The sequence below is a fragment of the Ictalurus furcatus genome, chromosome 19, assembly GCF_023375685.1.
Source record: "Ictalurus furcatus strain D&B chromosome 19, Billie_1.0, whole genome shotgun sequence".
NCBI classification, from domain to species: Eukaryota; Metazoa; Chordata; class Actinopteri; order Siluriformes; family Ictaluridae; genus Ictalurus; species Ictalurus furcatus.
The window spans coordinates 4,632,460-4,647,785 of NC_071273.1; the positions used below are offsets into that span (position 1 = coordinate 4,632,460).

The 15,326-nt window shown below is 38.0% G+C and overlaps 1 protein-coding gene across 2 annotated transcripts in view; it reads right to left on the reverse strand.

Annotated features, from left to right (window-relative positions):
- Positions 1-15,326, reverse strand: part of LOC128623000 (NACHT, LRR and PYD domains-containing protein 12-like) — a 140,970-nt gene that overhangs the window by 116,876 nt on the left and 8,768 nt on the right. For both annotated transcript variants that reach the window (XM_053649826.1, XM_053649825.1), the window contains exons 3-8: positions 11,497-11,613; positions 10,839-10,955; positions 9,917-9,970; positions 8,004-9,770; positions 5,584-5,778; positions 1,944-2,117 (exon numbers count right to left, since the gene is read on the reverse strand). In XM_053649826.1, the coding sequence (XP_053505801.1) occupies positions 1,944-2,117; positions 5,584-5,778; positions 8,004-9,770; positions 9,917-9,970; positions 10,839-10,955; positions 11,497-11,613 (2,424 nt within the window). The remainder of the gene's footprint in view (positions 1-1,943; positions 2,118-5,583; positions 5,779-8,003; positions 9,771-9,916; positions 9,971-10,838; positions 10,956-11,496; positions 11,614-15,326) is intronic.

Consider the following 15,326-nt stretch of genomic DNA (forward strand, 5'->3'; position numbering starts at 1 on the left):
AGGACACATTGACAAACTGTGCAGGATTTTCCTATAGGGTTTAGGGTGGAGCAGTACAATAGAAACATGCAGGAATTTCCAGCACATTCGCTGCACAAGGGAAAATTCCTGCAGGATTTTATTATTCCTGAAGGACTGCTGCTCACCTCCTGCAGAAATAAAATAAAGTTCCCAAGTACTTAATCTATCCTGCAGGACGACTTCTTATTTCATTTAAGTTAATTTTGTTTTTATCACAGTTAAAATGACTTTGTTTTGGCGTTGCCCCATGCACTCCTCAACCAACTGCAGTTCTGTTCTTCATCTCTCAGATGAGTCCAATCTCCACTCTGACAGCGTGCTCCAGTGTTAACACAAACTGAAACACATTTCATCTTATTATATCCTCTGATTACAGTGTACGAGAGTCAGGGGGAAAAGACACGGTGTGGAGTCTGTTTCAGAGAAGGTAAACTCTTTATTGAACTAGTCTGTTACACGGATACACACCACGCAGAAATGTTACTGAGCAACGTCACTCAATGCAGCTTCTTAAAGCAGCAGCTCCTAGAGAGTGAGAACTGATTTTATAAAACATTCATTCTGAGGAGAATTAACACTCATGTCTTCTCTAAACAAGATTACTGCTGATAATTTATTGTTAAATAAAATATTCCTTGATTATACTAATGCAGTGCAAAATGTCTGCACATTGGGTTCATCAGGTTCTACGGGTTTAGGATGTGAAATTCACAGTAAATAAAATTTCTACAGAAGAATAACATGAAGCCAGAGGGACAGATGTGCTGAGATTTTTGTGCATTTGAGGAAAAATCACCAAAAAAAGTGTAGAAACGTTGGAAGTATAACTGTTACATATTCTGCTCAATTTAATAAAGATTCTGAGATTAGCAGTCATCAGTTTTACACGTTATTTTGTCCTCCTCTCAAAACCAGGTGTAAATCAGCACCATGTGTGATGTTGGAGCAGTTGCCAGGTCCCCGGTTTTAATGAGGAATTGAGCTACTTTTGACTCACCAGCGTGGATTGATTTCTTGGTCTGTGGATTGGAGTTTGAACATTTTTACGTTCATTATTTTAATGATATCTGTCTATTAAAACATACAGTAGTGAGTATGCACTGTGATCTCCTCTCATACACACACCTATTGATCCTGTTCTCAACTTCAGCTCTGTGTTACTATATGAATGTATTTGAGTCAGTGGGTTTCCTCATAGACATTCTTTATTTATCACAAAATGTGGAATAATACGAGACCATTGTAGGACCTTAATGAAAGAACTATTGTGGAAAACTGCATGGTTTTAATACTGATTGTCTATTGAGCTGCTTCTGTAATGCAGATCTGGCAACCCTGTTCATAGCAGCTAGACGGAGACGTACTGGACGAACATTCACTGACAGAATAAACACTATTTCAGCTTTAAGAACAATAAAAACCACAACAAAAGGATTGTTGCTGTAGCTTGAAATTTTTGTAAGTGCCTTTACCTCACTTTTTTGTTTTTATTAAAGAATCTAATTAGATTTATTTAACTGTTCACCTTTTCAGTCCTATGGCATTAACTTCTGATTTTAGTTTTTAAATTCTATTTTTGAGATAATTTCTATTTTACTGCTGCTTTTAAACCCTGCAGTTCACACACAGTGCATTTAGTTTGTGTCCCAGGTGCAGTTTGTGTGATTGGTTACAATGTTGTAAATTTCACGGTAATTTCAGACACATTGCAGTCGCATCAACTCCCATTTTGTGCTGAAGTTTCTCACATACGTACATCTGACCCAAAGACTCTGTGACAGATCATCAGTGTGCAGTGAAAATAAACAATCTTCCTCCTCAGGTCATTGATGATGAACCTAAAACTTCTGCTTCAGTCTCACTATTAGAGAATGTGTGTTACTGAGGAGCAGGTCATGTGACTCTCAGAGAGATGATCTTACCTCAGTATCTCCAGTTTACAGAGAGGATTCTCCAGTACAGCAGAGACACTCTTCACTCCTGAGTCTCCTACATTATTAAAGGACAGATCCAGCTCTCTCAGGTGTGAGGGGTTTGATCTCAGAGCTGAAGTCAGAGCAGCACAGCCTTCATCTGAGACACGACACTTACACAACCTGTAGAGAGACACAATGACACACTCTTCTTCAACAGATTTTTATCTTGGTTTACTTGCTATGATGATGACGTGTCTCTCATGTTGGACTTTCTGCTCTCTCTTGACCAATCACAAGATATAATTAACACTGACCAAAACATTACAACTGTTCAGTGGCTCCCTTAAAAAAACGCTACAGGAATCCTGCAGGATTTTCATTTTTCTGCAGGATGTTTGCTGGAATCCTGGAATGATGAAATCCTGCAGGACACATTGACAAACTGTGCAGGATTTTCCTATAGGGTTAAGGATGGAGCAGTACAATAGAAACATGCAGGAATTTCCAGCACACTCGCTGCACAAGGGAAAACTCCTGCAGGATTTTATAATTCCTGAAGGACTGCTTCTCACCTCCTGCAGAAATAAAATAAAGTTCCCAAGTACTTCATCTATCCTGCAGGATGACTTCTTATTTCATTTAAATGGAAAAAAAAAAAATCTGCAGGTTATGTAGTCGACAAAATTTATTTAAAAAACAGCTGATCTGCTCTGAGCGGGAAAAACACGCTGCTTAAACACTCTTTTAGTAGATATGTAGGCCGATCATTGTAGGATAATAAGACACGTTTTAGTCGTGAATGACTCAGTGTTTTAACAAATCAGTTGAGTAAATGATTCAATGAGTCACAACACACAGAAAGATCATCACTTTTCACACGCACTGTGTAATGATGTAATTTACAGAAAGGGCCAGTAAATGAATGTTTTTCAAGAAAAGATTTGATTCACTGAGATGACGTCATTCTTTGGCACCGCATTCACACAGGTATTCAAATTCACAAATTCAACCGTCACCAACCGTCGTGTGTCTGTAGAGGTACAGTGGCAAGAAAAAGTATGTGAACCTTTTGGAATTTCATGGTTTTCTGAATAAGTTTGTTATAAAATGTGATCTGATCTTGATCTAAGTCAGGGGTATTGACAAATATAATGTGTCTAAAATAATAACACAAAAAAATTCTGATCTTTCATGTCTTTATTGAGAACAACCAAAAAAACCTCATGGTGCTTGTGGAAAAAGTATGTGAACCCTTGAGTTAATGACCTCAAAAGAGCTAATTGGAGTCAGGTTTTAGCACACATGGAGTCTCGTTAAGAAAATGAGTTTGGAGGTGTGGACTACAGCTACTTTCACTGATAAAAACCCCTCAAACTTTTGGAGTTTGCTCTGCACAAGAAGCACACGCTTATGTGAGCCATGCCTCACCAAAAAGAGCTTTCAGAGGATCTACGATCAAGAATTGTTGATTTACATAAAGCTGGCAAGGGTCACAAAGTGATTTCAAAGACTTTAGAAATTCACCAGTCTACAGTTAGGCCAACATTCTACAAATGGAGACACTTTGGGACTGTTGCTACTCTACCAAGAAGTGGGCGCCCAGTCAAAATGACACCAAGAGCACAACGAAGACATCATGGACTGTGTTTACATGGACAACAATAATCCACTCTTAATCTAATTAAGACCATAATTTGATTAAGAAGCTACCATGTAAACAGCAACCTTAATCTAATTATGGTCATAATCTTATTAAGCTCTAATCGAATTAAGACAGGTGAAGTACTCCTATTTTAATCACATTATGGACGTGTATTATAGACATGTAAACACCTTAATCACATTATTAATGTCGTGTGAGCGTTTTCACCGCATTTTGCGACAGGACACGATCACACACGGCAGTTTTACGTTTTACGGCGAACAAGAGAGTTCGGCTGTGTCCCAAACTGCATACTTGCCTACTATAGGCCTGTAGTGGGGAAAAATACATGCATCTTGGCTACTATACAGTAGGTAAGTATGCGATTTGAGACGCAGCCCACAGCTTCAAGCAGTCGTCTATTTGCACATATAGCACGACAAATAATTAACCGCACTTGAAGTGTTTGTAAAAAATTTAAATAAAAACACCCAAAACTGTATACGGCACCATAACGAAGACGAACTGTATGTTGATACGTGAAATTATGGAGGGACGTCGGACGGCGTGGCGCAGTGACGTAATGACGCGGGCTCTTAATCTAATTATGATCAATAACATGTAAAACGGGTACATGACAGGAGTATTCTAAAAACGACTCGGAAAACACCTTAATCACATTATTACCTTACTTAGATTAAGGTCAATAATTAGATTATTGCTGTCCATGTAAACGTAGTCAATGAGGTAAAGAAACAACCCGAATGACAGCCAAAGATTTGAAGGCATCATTGGAACTGGCTAACATCTCTGTTCATGAGTCTACAATACGTAAAACACTGAACAAGCAGGGTATCTACGGCAGGACGCCACGAAGGAAGCCACTGCTTACTAAAAAGAACATTGCTGCACGCCTGAAGTTTGCAAAAGAGCACATTGACACTCCACAGCGGTATTGGCAAAATGTTTTGTGGACTGATGAAACTAAGATTGAACTATTTGGAAAACTGTGCTTAACTGGTAACATTTACAGGCCTAGCAGTTCAAACATTTTTTTATTCAACATAATGTTTTTTATAGGTTATGATGTTAAATTGTGAGGGAACATCCAACCAATGATATTAAGACAAAATATTGCTTCAGAAGAAACCAATAAATCAGAACTGTTTTAGCTAAGATTTATTTAAAATCAGAACCATTATAACTGTCGGATTATTATTTGGTTGTGGTGATATTTAAAATAATTTTATTCAACTGATGATTTTAACAGAAGAAATAGTCAGAATGGAACACTGCCCCATCAGATTTTTATTAAATAAATTCATTCAGAAATCTTCAGATTTTGAGTGAAAAAAGGAAACCAGGCCTACTCTAATTCCTGTGATTAAAGATGACGTGTACAGACACAGACATCATTTTGTTTTTATCACAGTTAAAATGACTCTGTTTTGGCGTTGCCCCATGCACTCCTCAACCAACTGCAGTTCTGTTCTTCATCTCTCAGATGAGTCCAATCTCCACTCTGACAGCGTGCTCCAGTGTTAACACAAACTGAAACACATTTCATTTTATTATATCCTCTGATTACATGTACGAGAGTCAGGGGGAAAAGACACGGTGTGGAGTCTGTTTCAGAGAAGGTAAACTCTTTATTGAACTAGTCTGTTACACGGATACACACCACACAGAAATGTTACTGAGCAACGTCACTCAATGCAGCTTCTTAAAGCAGCAGCTCCTATTGCTGGCTTTAAAAGTAATGAGTCAGGTTTTGTAGAAGGATCTCTGGTTATCTCTATTTTTAATGCACATTTATCTAACTGTATGTACATTTATTTATTTATTAAAAGCATAAATTATTCTGGAGAGAAATCATTATCACTTAATGACTAATCTATTTGTTCTGCATGTTGTACTGTTACAGAAAATTTCAGGTGAAAAACAACACTGTATACAACTGCTGCTTTTAGTGAGTTATTGTGACTCTCAGAGAGATGATCTTACCTCAGTGTCTCCACTTTACAGTGAGGATTCTCCAGTCCAGCACAGAGACTCTTCACTCCTGAGTCTCCTAGTTTATTCCCAGACAGATCCAGTGTTTTCACAGTCAGATGCAGTTCTCTCAGATTGGAGGTTTCTGAGCTGAGCGCTGAGACCAGATCTGACCAACTTCTCACTCCAAGTAAATCACACCTGATACTGAAGGAAATAAAATAATACATAATGAACTAACACCAGTGCAAATTATCAAACAAGTCCTCACAGCTCTCACTGAACCTTCTCATTTTCATAAATGCTAAAAGTATAAACACCAGTTATACAATATGCTTAAAGGCTTAAATCACCAGGGCTGTTTCTTCCTATACACCGGTTACAAAAGAAGAAACAGACCCAAAACCAGTAAAAAAATTTACTATTAATTAATTAGTTCTTAAACTGGGACAACTGGCTTTTCAGCAGCTGAAGAAAGGGAACCTCATCTTCTATGAGGAAGACCTGAGAGAGTGTGGCATTGATGTGAGAGAAGCAGCAGTGTACTCAGGTGTGTGTACGCAGATCTTCAGAGAGGAGTTTGGGCTTCACCAGAGTAAAGTGTACTGCAAGTATACACTTGTTGATGTAATTAAAATGGATAAAGTTAAAAGATAACTACAGCTACACAAATTCCCAGTGAAACACAAGAGTCTGTGGAGGTACAGGTGTGAGACGGATACAGTCCTGTCCCTGACAATGAATACAACTCAAACTGTACAGTTTACTGTGGAGCAGGCGGCAGGTGATGATCATGTCCGAGCGGCTAAAGAGCAGAGTGAATCACTTAGTTCCTTTTACCTCAGACTTCCCATGAGGAGGATATGCCATGTTGCTCTTATTTAATACATTTTTATCTTAGGTACTGCGTTTTCCTGAATAGAATAAACTGAAAAAATCACCATAAAAGAAAGACTCTTAGTCTAACTAGTAACAGGGGCACTCTCAATGCTGAGTTAGTAATCAGGTGAACGTGATCTGGGAAGTGGGTCATGTGACTGATCATGTGGTGGAGTTTGTAGTTCGTTGTGCTGTTGGGAAATGGAGTTCAGTGCAGGTGTTTGGTTGTGGTGTGGAATTCTGGGAGTTGTTATGAAAGCAGGTGACATAAGAATCATTTTCAGGTGCTATTAGGAAATATTTTGGGGTGCTGTCAGTGTTAGCACCAAGCTGCCAGCTGCCACTGTAGGGCGCTTGAGCAAGACCCTTAACCCTCTCTGCTCCAGGGGCTCTGTATCATGGCTGACCCTGTGCTCTGACCCCAACTTCCTAACAAGCTGAGATATGTGAAGAAAATTATTTCACTGTGCTGTAATGTACACCAATCAGTCATACCTTTAAAAGTACTGACAGGTGAAGTGAATAACATTGATTATCTCGTTATAATGGCACATGTCAAGGGGCGGGATATATTAGGCAGCAGGTGAGCAGTCAGTTCTCGAAGTTGATGTGTTGAAAGCAGGAAAAATGGGCAAGTGTATGGATCTGAGTGATTTTGACAAGGGTCAAATTGTGATGGCCAGATGACTGGGTCAGAGCATCTCCAGGTCTTGTGGGGTGTACACATGTGTAAATATATATAATATCGGTTGATCACAGTAGGGATTACCAATGGTTGAATTATGTATTGGTGTACTGCATTCTGGGTATTGTAGTGTTTGGGTGAAAAATGGAAAATGACAACAAAACATGAATTCTGCTAACATATATAGAGTAAGTAATACAGTCCTGTACAACAGAATACTACTGTGGCAGTGGGGGCGTGGTTGATCGTCAGATGCGGACAGAGAGGAGGCGGGGGAACTGGCAGTTAACGCGTGATGCTTCTCACCTGTGCCTTGTTACCGGTAGGCTACTTATGTGTGTTCCTCTGTAATTTTGTATTACAGCAATAAACATAGTTATATATACCATGTGTCTGTGTAATTCCACTTCATGTATAACAGAAATTTTGTAGAAAAACGTGAAGAAAATAATCTTCAGACTACAAAGATAAAATTAAAGATTCTAGATGTGAGGGTGATATTGCTAAGGTTTAAGTAAATAAAAACAGAATTCCAAATATCCAACATAAAACCAGCATTACTGTGGTAATAATAAATCATAATATCAAGAACCTTTTTAATTATTTCAAGATACCAAGTCATAACATCAAGACTTCAGTGTTTTTTCCTCAAATGAAATCAGCTGACTTCCACATATTTAATACCTGCTCTTCAGTCTTATTCATTTTTTTATGCATTTTTTTATTCTCTAATTTATCTGTTTGCATTAACTCCACCCTGTATCACCTTAAATTCAAAACATCCCAAAGTAGATATTTGTCAAAGTGTGTTCAGTTTCTCTCGTTCTAACACTGTAACAGTAGAACAGTTATATTCAGCTTTACTTACATTGCTTTTCTGGATGCTGCAATCACAGGCATCAGCTTCAGAAGAACAGTTTCTGGTATTTTATCTGAACTGGTATATTTACTCAGGTCAAATTCTTCCAGCTCGTGTGCTGATGTCAGTAACACAAACACCAGAGCAGACCACTGTGAAGAAGAGAGTTCACTTTGTTTTCCAGATTTCAGGTAGTGTTGGATTTCCTCCACTAGAGAATTATCACCCAGTTCATTCAGACAGTGGAACAGATTGATGGATTTCTCTGAAGGAAGATCTTCACTGATCTTCATATTAATGTACTGAACTGTTTTCTCTATGCTCTGGGAGCTACTTCCTGTCTGTGCTACTAAGTCCTGTAAGAGTTTCTGATTGGACTTCAGTGAGAGACCCAGAAGAAAGCGAAGGAAAAGATCCAGATGTCCAGTCTGACTTTTTAAGGCCTGATCTACAGCACTATAGTGTAAATGTGAGATACACCATTCAGAGAACTGATTCTGATTAAGAACATTTCTCTTTTTCATCATGAATGTCAGGTGCACATACAGAGCTGTGAGGTGCTCCTGAATGCTCAGATGTACAAAGCAGTACACTTTACTCTGGTGAAGCCCAAACTCCTCTCTGAAGATCTGCGTACACACACCTGAGTACACTGCTGCTTCTCTCACATCTATGCCACACTCTCTCAGGTCTTCCTCATAGAAGATCAGGTTCCCTTTCTTCAGCTGCTGAAAAGCCAGTTGTCCCAGTTTAAGAAGCATTTCATCACTCTCTTGCTTCTTTGAGTACTTTTCTCCTATGATGTTTGTCTGAATGATGAGGAAGTGTGTGTACATTTGAGTCAGAGTCTTGGGGATCTCTCCACTCTCTGCTTCACCCAACATTCTCTCTAGAACAGTGGCTGAAATCCAGCAGAAGACTGGGATGTGGCACATGATGTAGAGGCTTCTTAATGACTTCAGGTGTGTGATGATGTTATTGGCCAGGCTCTGATCACTGATCCTCTTCCTGAAGTACTCCTCCTTCTGTGGGTCATTGAACCCTCGTACCTCTGTGACTCGATGGACACACTCAGAGGGGATTTGATCAGCTGCTGCTGGTCGAGAGGTGATCCAGATGAGAGCAGAGGGAAGCAGATGCCCTTTGATCAGGTTTATCAGCAGCACATGCACTGATGCTGATTCAGTTACATCACACACTTTCACTGTGTTCTGGAAATCTAGAGGAAAACGACACTCGTCCAATCCGTCAAAAATGAACAGAACCTTTTCCAAACTGGACATTTCTGTTTCTTTTGTTCCCTTAAAACAGACATGAAGGAGCTCCATCAGACTCAGTTTCTGGTCCTTCATCAGATTCAGCTCTCTGAACGGAAGTGGAAATATGAGGTGGATGTCCTGATTTGCTTTCCCTTCAGCCCAGTCCAGAATGAACTTCTGCACAGAGACTGTTTTTCCGATGCCAGCGACTCCCTTTGTCAGCACAGTTCTGATGGGTTTGTCTTGTTCAGATAAGGGCTTAAAGATGTCGTTGCATTTGATTGGTGTGTCCTCTGTTGTTGTTCTCCTGGATGCTGCCTTGATCTGTCTCACCTCATGTTCTTTATTGACTCCTCCACTGTCTCCCTCTGTGATGTAGAGCTCTGTGTAGATCTCATTCAGGAGTGTTTGGTTTCCCAGGTTTATTATCACTCCATTCAAACACTCAAACTTCTTCATCAGGTTTAATTTGAACTTTTTCTGGTATTCATTCACAGCAGCAGATTCTGGGTCGTGCCTGTGAGATGGTGAAGTAGGAAGATGTGGTGAGACATGGGGTCCAACTATTATCTATACTCTAATCACTCAGTAATTAATAACAACAGAGAGGTTTATAATACCAGTGTGTCAGTGTCACAGTCATGTTGTTGGTTCTGATCTTACCCTGTATCTGTGATGATGTTCTTTTCTATTCTGTCTCCTGCTCTCTGTAGAACACTGTGAAGACAAACTGTAGCTGTTAAAGACTATAACATACATCACGTAAACACTATAGTCTAAACCTTTACTTTAGTTTTGCTTAAATTTAAATCTTTTTGAGTGCATTAACACTGTTTTAATTCCAGGTATTCTAGATTATTTCCTGTAGGCTGTTAATGATGTAACAAATCAATTTGAATGAACAGGTAATATTTTCTAAACAGAGATAAATACAGACAATTTTGTATAAAAACTTATTTTGGAAGAGACTCCATAGCCAGGACAATGATGATGTTGACATGCACAGTGTGTCTGTTATTCTCAGTCCCATACCACTGATTCTGAGATTCTCTGCTATTTTATGTGAAACTGGGTGGATTTTATTCACTATGATGTTATTCTCACCACTATGTAGACTTAGTGTATGTATGAAACGATGTGCATAAGAATGTGGAAAAAATCACATCATGTATTAACTCAATAAAGGATGCAGCATTTTACTTTTAAATACAGGACAATCCTGTTTATAAGGGATGGATGGCTGACATGCCTAGATAGAGTGAATGGTTTACTCAAGTGACAGAAATTACTCAATGAATGAGGAGATTTTGAGTTACTGTTACACAGTGGCATCCAACATGTTTGAGCCAGAATATAGAGGATAAGAACTGCACCAGTGAGAAGAGCAACAGAAGGCAGGGAGCAACTGTAGATCTTTCACAATTACACTGACACAAATAACTGAATTAGCAACAACACAAGTAGCTACCATAATGTTAGATAGCATCGTTGCATGGTTATTTACCTTTGCATTATTTTATGTTTTTATTGGAATTTCCCTTTAACTGTGACTTTAGCAGTGACAGTAACAGTGAGGAGATGTTACCTGTGTAGAAGTGAGGAGTCTCCATCTTTAAACACCAGAGGCAGGACCTTTGACTGATCACTCCTCATGGAGATACAGCTGGGTGCTGGTGATTCTGATCTCTTTCCCTGGAGTTTACTGCACAACATTATAGACAGTCCTTTAGTCATTTATATACACTCTTTACAGTTTTAACTAACTTCTTAATTTAATGACGACTTAATTTTACTTACAATGAACTGAATCAAACATTATTTCAATAAACTCTGTGACCAACAAAAGTTTATGATTCTTACACGTTTTTTCATCAAGATAATCTTGATCAAATGAACACAACTTTTGAATTCTGAAGCCTAAATACAATTGCCAGAAGTAAAAAGGTAAAGGTAGGCTATAAACAAACTCCACTAAGGTCACATGACTTCAGCGTCACCACCACCATGTTTAATGCCTCCAACAACCTGCACCAGCAAGAACAACAACAGAAGGCAGAGAGCAACTGTAGATCTTTCACAATTACACTGAACCAAATAACTGAATTAGCAACAACACAAGTAGCTACCATAATGTTAGCTAGCAGCGTTGCATGATTATTTACCTTTGCATTATTTTATGTTTTTATTGGAATTTCCCTTTAACTGTGACTTTAGCAGCAAAATTAACAGTGAGGACCTGTTACCTGTGTAGAAGTGAGGAGTCTCCATCTTTAAACACCAGAGGCAGGACCTTTGACTGATCACTCCTCATGGAGATACAGCTGGGTGCTGGTGACTCTGATCTCTTTCCCTGGAGTTTACTGCACAACATTATAGACAGTCCTTTAGTCATTTATATACACTCTTGACCTTTTTCACTAACTTCTTAATTTAATGAGAACTTAATTTTACTTACAGTGAACTGAATTGAACATTATTTCATACTAAGTGGAGACTGTTAGAGTTTCATTAACAGTAAAACTTTGCTTAAGTTATTCCTTTCATATTTATACAGTAAATAATTTAGTTAAGGGATAATCCATGGCTAGGTGTGCATTACATCATTTTAATGCATGCGGTGGAGGCAAAGAACCACCTGACACAAAGCGGAGTGCATTAAAATCATGTAATACACTCCTAGCTCTGGATTTTCCTGCTTATACCATGGTCACTGCCAACATTGAAAAGTTAAAGCTGTCATTACCCAGCAAACACAGAACCTCGCAGGGAGGGTTTTTATTGTAACAAGAGAATCTATACAGAACGTTCTCTAATAGTTATTTTTCAGTTTTATTTTAGTATATACATACAATACACACACAAATAATTTTATATATATATAAAATATATATAAATATATAAGGTATATATCTCACACACACACCCCAAGGCTGTAGTAGATGAGTTTTCCTGTTCGGTGTGATGTTTAACGTCCCCAACAACCTCTGTAGTCCCATTTATCAGTTAAAGGTCACATGTTACATAGACTTACGAACATCAACAATATAATAAAATTATTTGTACTCTGGGGGAGCTTAGCACATTTCTGTATAATAATATTAATACAAATTCTCAGAATTTTAATTGGCTTTTTTTCCCTAGACATTCGAACTGAGTCAATATAACGTTCCATTTCTATTTTAAAAGGACATAAAGCAGGGTTTTTTGCAGGAAAATGTACATTTGTGAATATGGAATTTTGCCACTAAAGAAATAAGATTTATCATATAAACATTGTTTCTTTGATACTCAAAGAGACCAAACAACAAATGTTTCCATATCAAAACAAACTCATCAACAGTCTTCACAACAAACTCACAAACATTTTGCCAAAAAGGCCTAACAAATGGGCAATGCCAAAACAAATGAACCACAGTTTAAGGACAACTGTCACAAAAGGAGCAACTTGCATCAATATCATCTTTAAAGTTTTACAAAATAATGTTTCACTGGGTTGATCCTGTGTATAAGCTTGAATGATACTTTCTTAACTTCCACACAATGTTGTCCGTAAAACAATTCCAATATGAATATACATAAGGCAAAAATATATTATCTCCTTGAAATAAAACTCTTATGGATCTGTTATGGGAGTGAAAGGAGAAAAATATTTTACCAACATAAGTACTATTAAATAGAACGTATAACTTACTAAATAAGTTATATAAGGCAGGGACCATTGTTGAAGCTGACGTTTACACAGCATACACATTTCAAGAGATATTTCATCAAAAAATGTTGCGTAACCCCCTGGTGTTACAGGGATATTGTAATGGGCCAAAAACTCATCATAAGTGAAAAAAATCCATTTAAATAAATAATTAATCCACCAACATAATGCCGGTCACGTAAGGCGAACGCAGACAGATGCAACTGCAGTCAAAGCTTCTAATGAGAGGCAGGCAGGCAAATCCAAAACAATAGACAAAGGCAGAATTCAAAAACAGGCATGCGTCAGGTGATGTACATACAAACCACTTAAACTGGGCTAAGCAAAGGTCAAAACAAGAAAATCAGAACAGGATCAAAAACCGGGAAAGTATACGCAATAAACAAAGGCTTGGTACTGTATGTCTGGCAAATAAACACAGGACATTACTTCACACTGTACAAAGTTCCACAAAGGTTTAAATACTCAAACTAATCAAAGCGGGAAACAGAAACAGCTGTGGACAATGATGACACATGAGGGAAACAACCAATCACAATACATGGGTGGAGAAAGGACAGAAACCAAAACAAAAAACACACACGTGGTAACGTGAACAAAGCAAAAGTAAAAAATAGCGGTTATTTTTTGTCAGCTATTATTATGGGTCATTAGATCTGGAATTTTGCCTGCTCTAAATCACACACAGAGATAAAGTAGTTCGATAAGATTACACTTATTTGAATGAATTATAATAAAGTTATTAGAGAGAGAGAAAGAGAGCGAGAGCTGGTATGTGTGTGAATGACCTGTTTAGGACATGTTTACAATAGCTGTCTCAATCTGTATGCAACTGTAACTGCATGTAACTATGGTTACAATTGTTTATAGGCAGTGCATTAATTTAGAACGGTGATTAAACTGACTGGAACTATCTGTGCATTCAACGTAGGGGAGGGCGATCTTCCCAAAAAATCATATCACGATCTTTACAACACACAATCATGATCCACAACCTGAATTGCAATCTTCTTCCCAATTTTGAGATGTATTATGGAGAATAACCAGACCGGAACAAGCCTATGGACTTATCTATTTGCACAATTTAAAACACAATATTGCATTCATCTTTAATTTTATTTTAAAAGTTCAACTTTAACTTTTATTGAGTTAAACTTCATTTTAAATATAAACATTATAATCAGTCAATAGATAACACAACTATTAAATAAAAAGATTTTTCTTAGGGATGCACCGAAATGAAAATTCTTGGCCGAAGCCGAAACCAAATATAATGAAAAACTTGGCCGAAAGCTGAAACCGAACACGTTTTTCCGCGTTTTTTCCATTTATTTTGCCATTTTTTTCACCATTGCATAAATTAAATAGTCAACATGTGTTTTTTACTATTTTGTCTTGCTTTTCAAAGAAAAAATCAATTACAAAAACTACCATTTCAAAATATTTATTTAACATTGAACATTTTTCTTTCATTCCATCAGGCATAGGCTACCAACAAGACACAATATAACTTTAAATAAATAAATTAGTAAAATAAAAATATTTTTGTGTGGTCATCTTTGAGCCCCCCTTGAATAGCCGATGTTAGGCCTAAAACTGACTGCTGAAAGAATGGAACTCTTACGCCATGGCCAGCAGATGGCACTGCGGCGCGGCTTCTAAGTGGACACGTGACTAATGTTTTGGTTCATTATATTGTCTATATTGTCTATATTCTTCCTGTATAGACACTGGCTGATGCGCGAGGGTGTAGCTTGATTTGAGCCAGGTGTCTATGTTCAGTTTAATTATGTTGGTTATTTAAACCAGGGGTCCCCAACCCCCGGGCCGCAGACCGGTATCGGTCTGTGGGTCATTTGGTCCCGGGCCGCACAGAAAGAATAAATAACTTACATTATTTCCGTTTTATTTATTATCTGAGTCTGAAAGATGTTTTATTTTGAAAAATGACCGGATTCTCTCCATAACATCCGTCTATGACTCACTTTTGACGCATGTCAAGATGCTTGTCTCGGTCACGTGATACGTTAACCGTTAGGGGCAGAGCGGATGTTACTCATGTTATGTTGTTGGCGTGATGTTACCAGGACGCTGCTAATAAAGTTGCAATTTCACATTAGATTCAGGTTTATTATTATATTTTTAAAAAATACCCCAGTTTTTATGCCGGTCGTATAATTTTATTTTGTTGTATTTATCCGCCACACCTTAAAGGCCGGTCCGTGAAAATATTGTCTGATATTAAACCGCTCTGTGGCACAAAAAAGGTTGGGGACCGCTGATTTAAACCCCTCGTTTGGCTGCGCACTTCGCGCAGTATTATCGTAGATGTTTGAGTAGTAGATATCTGTATTAACGGTGTAG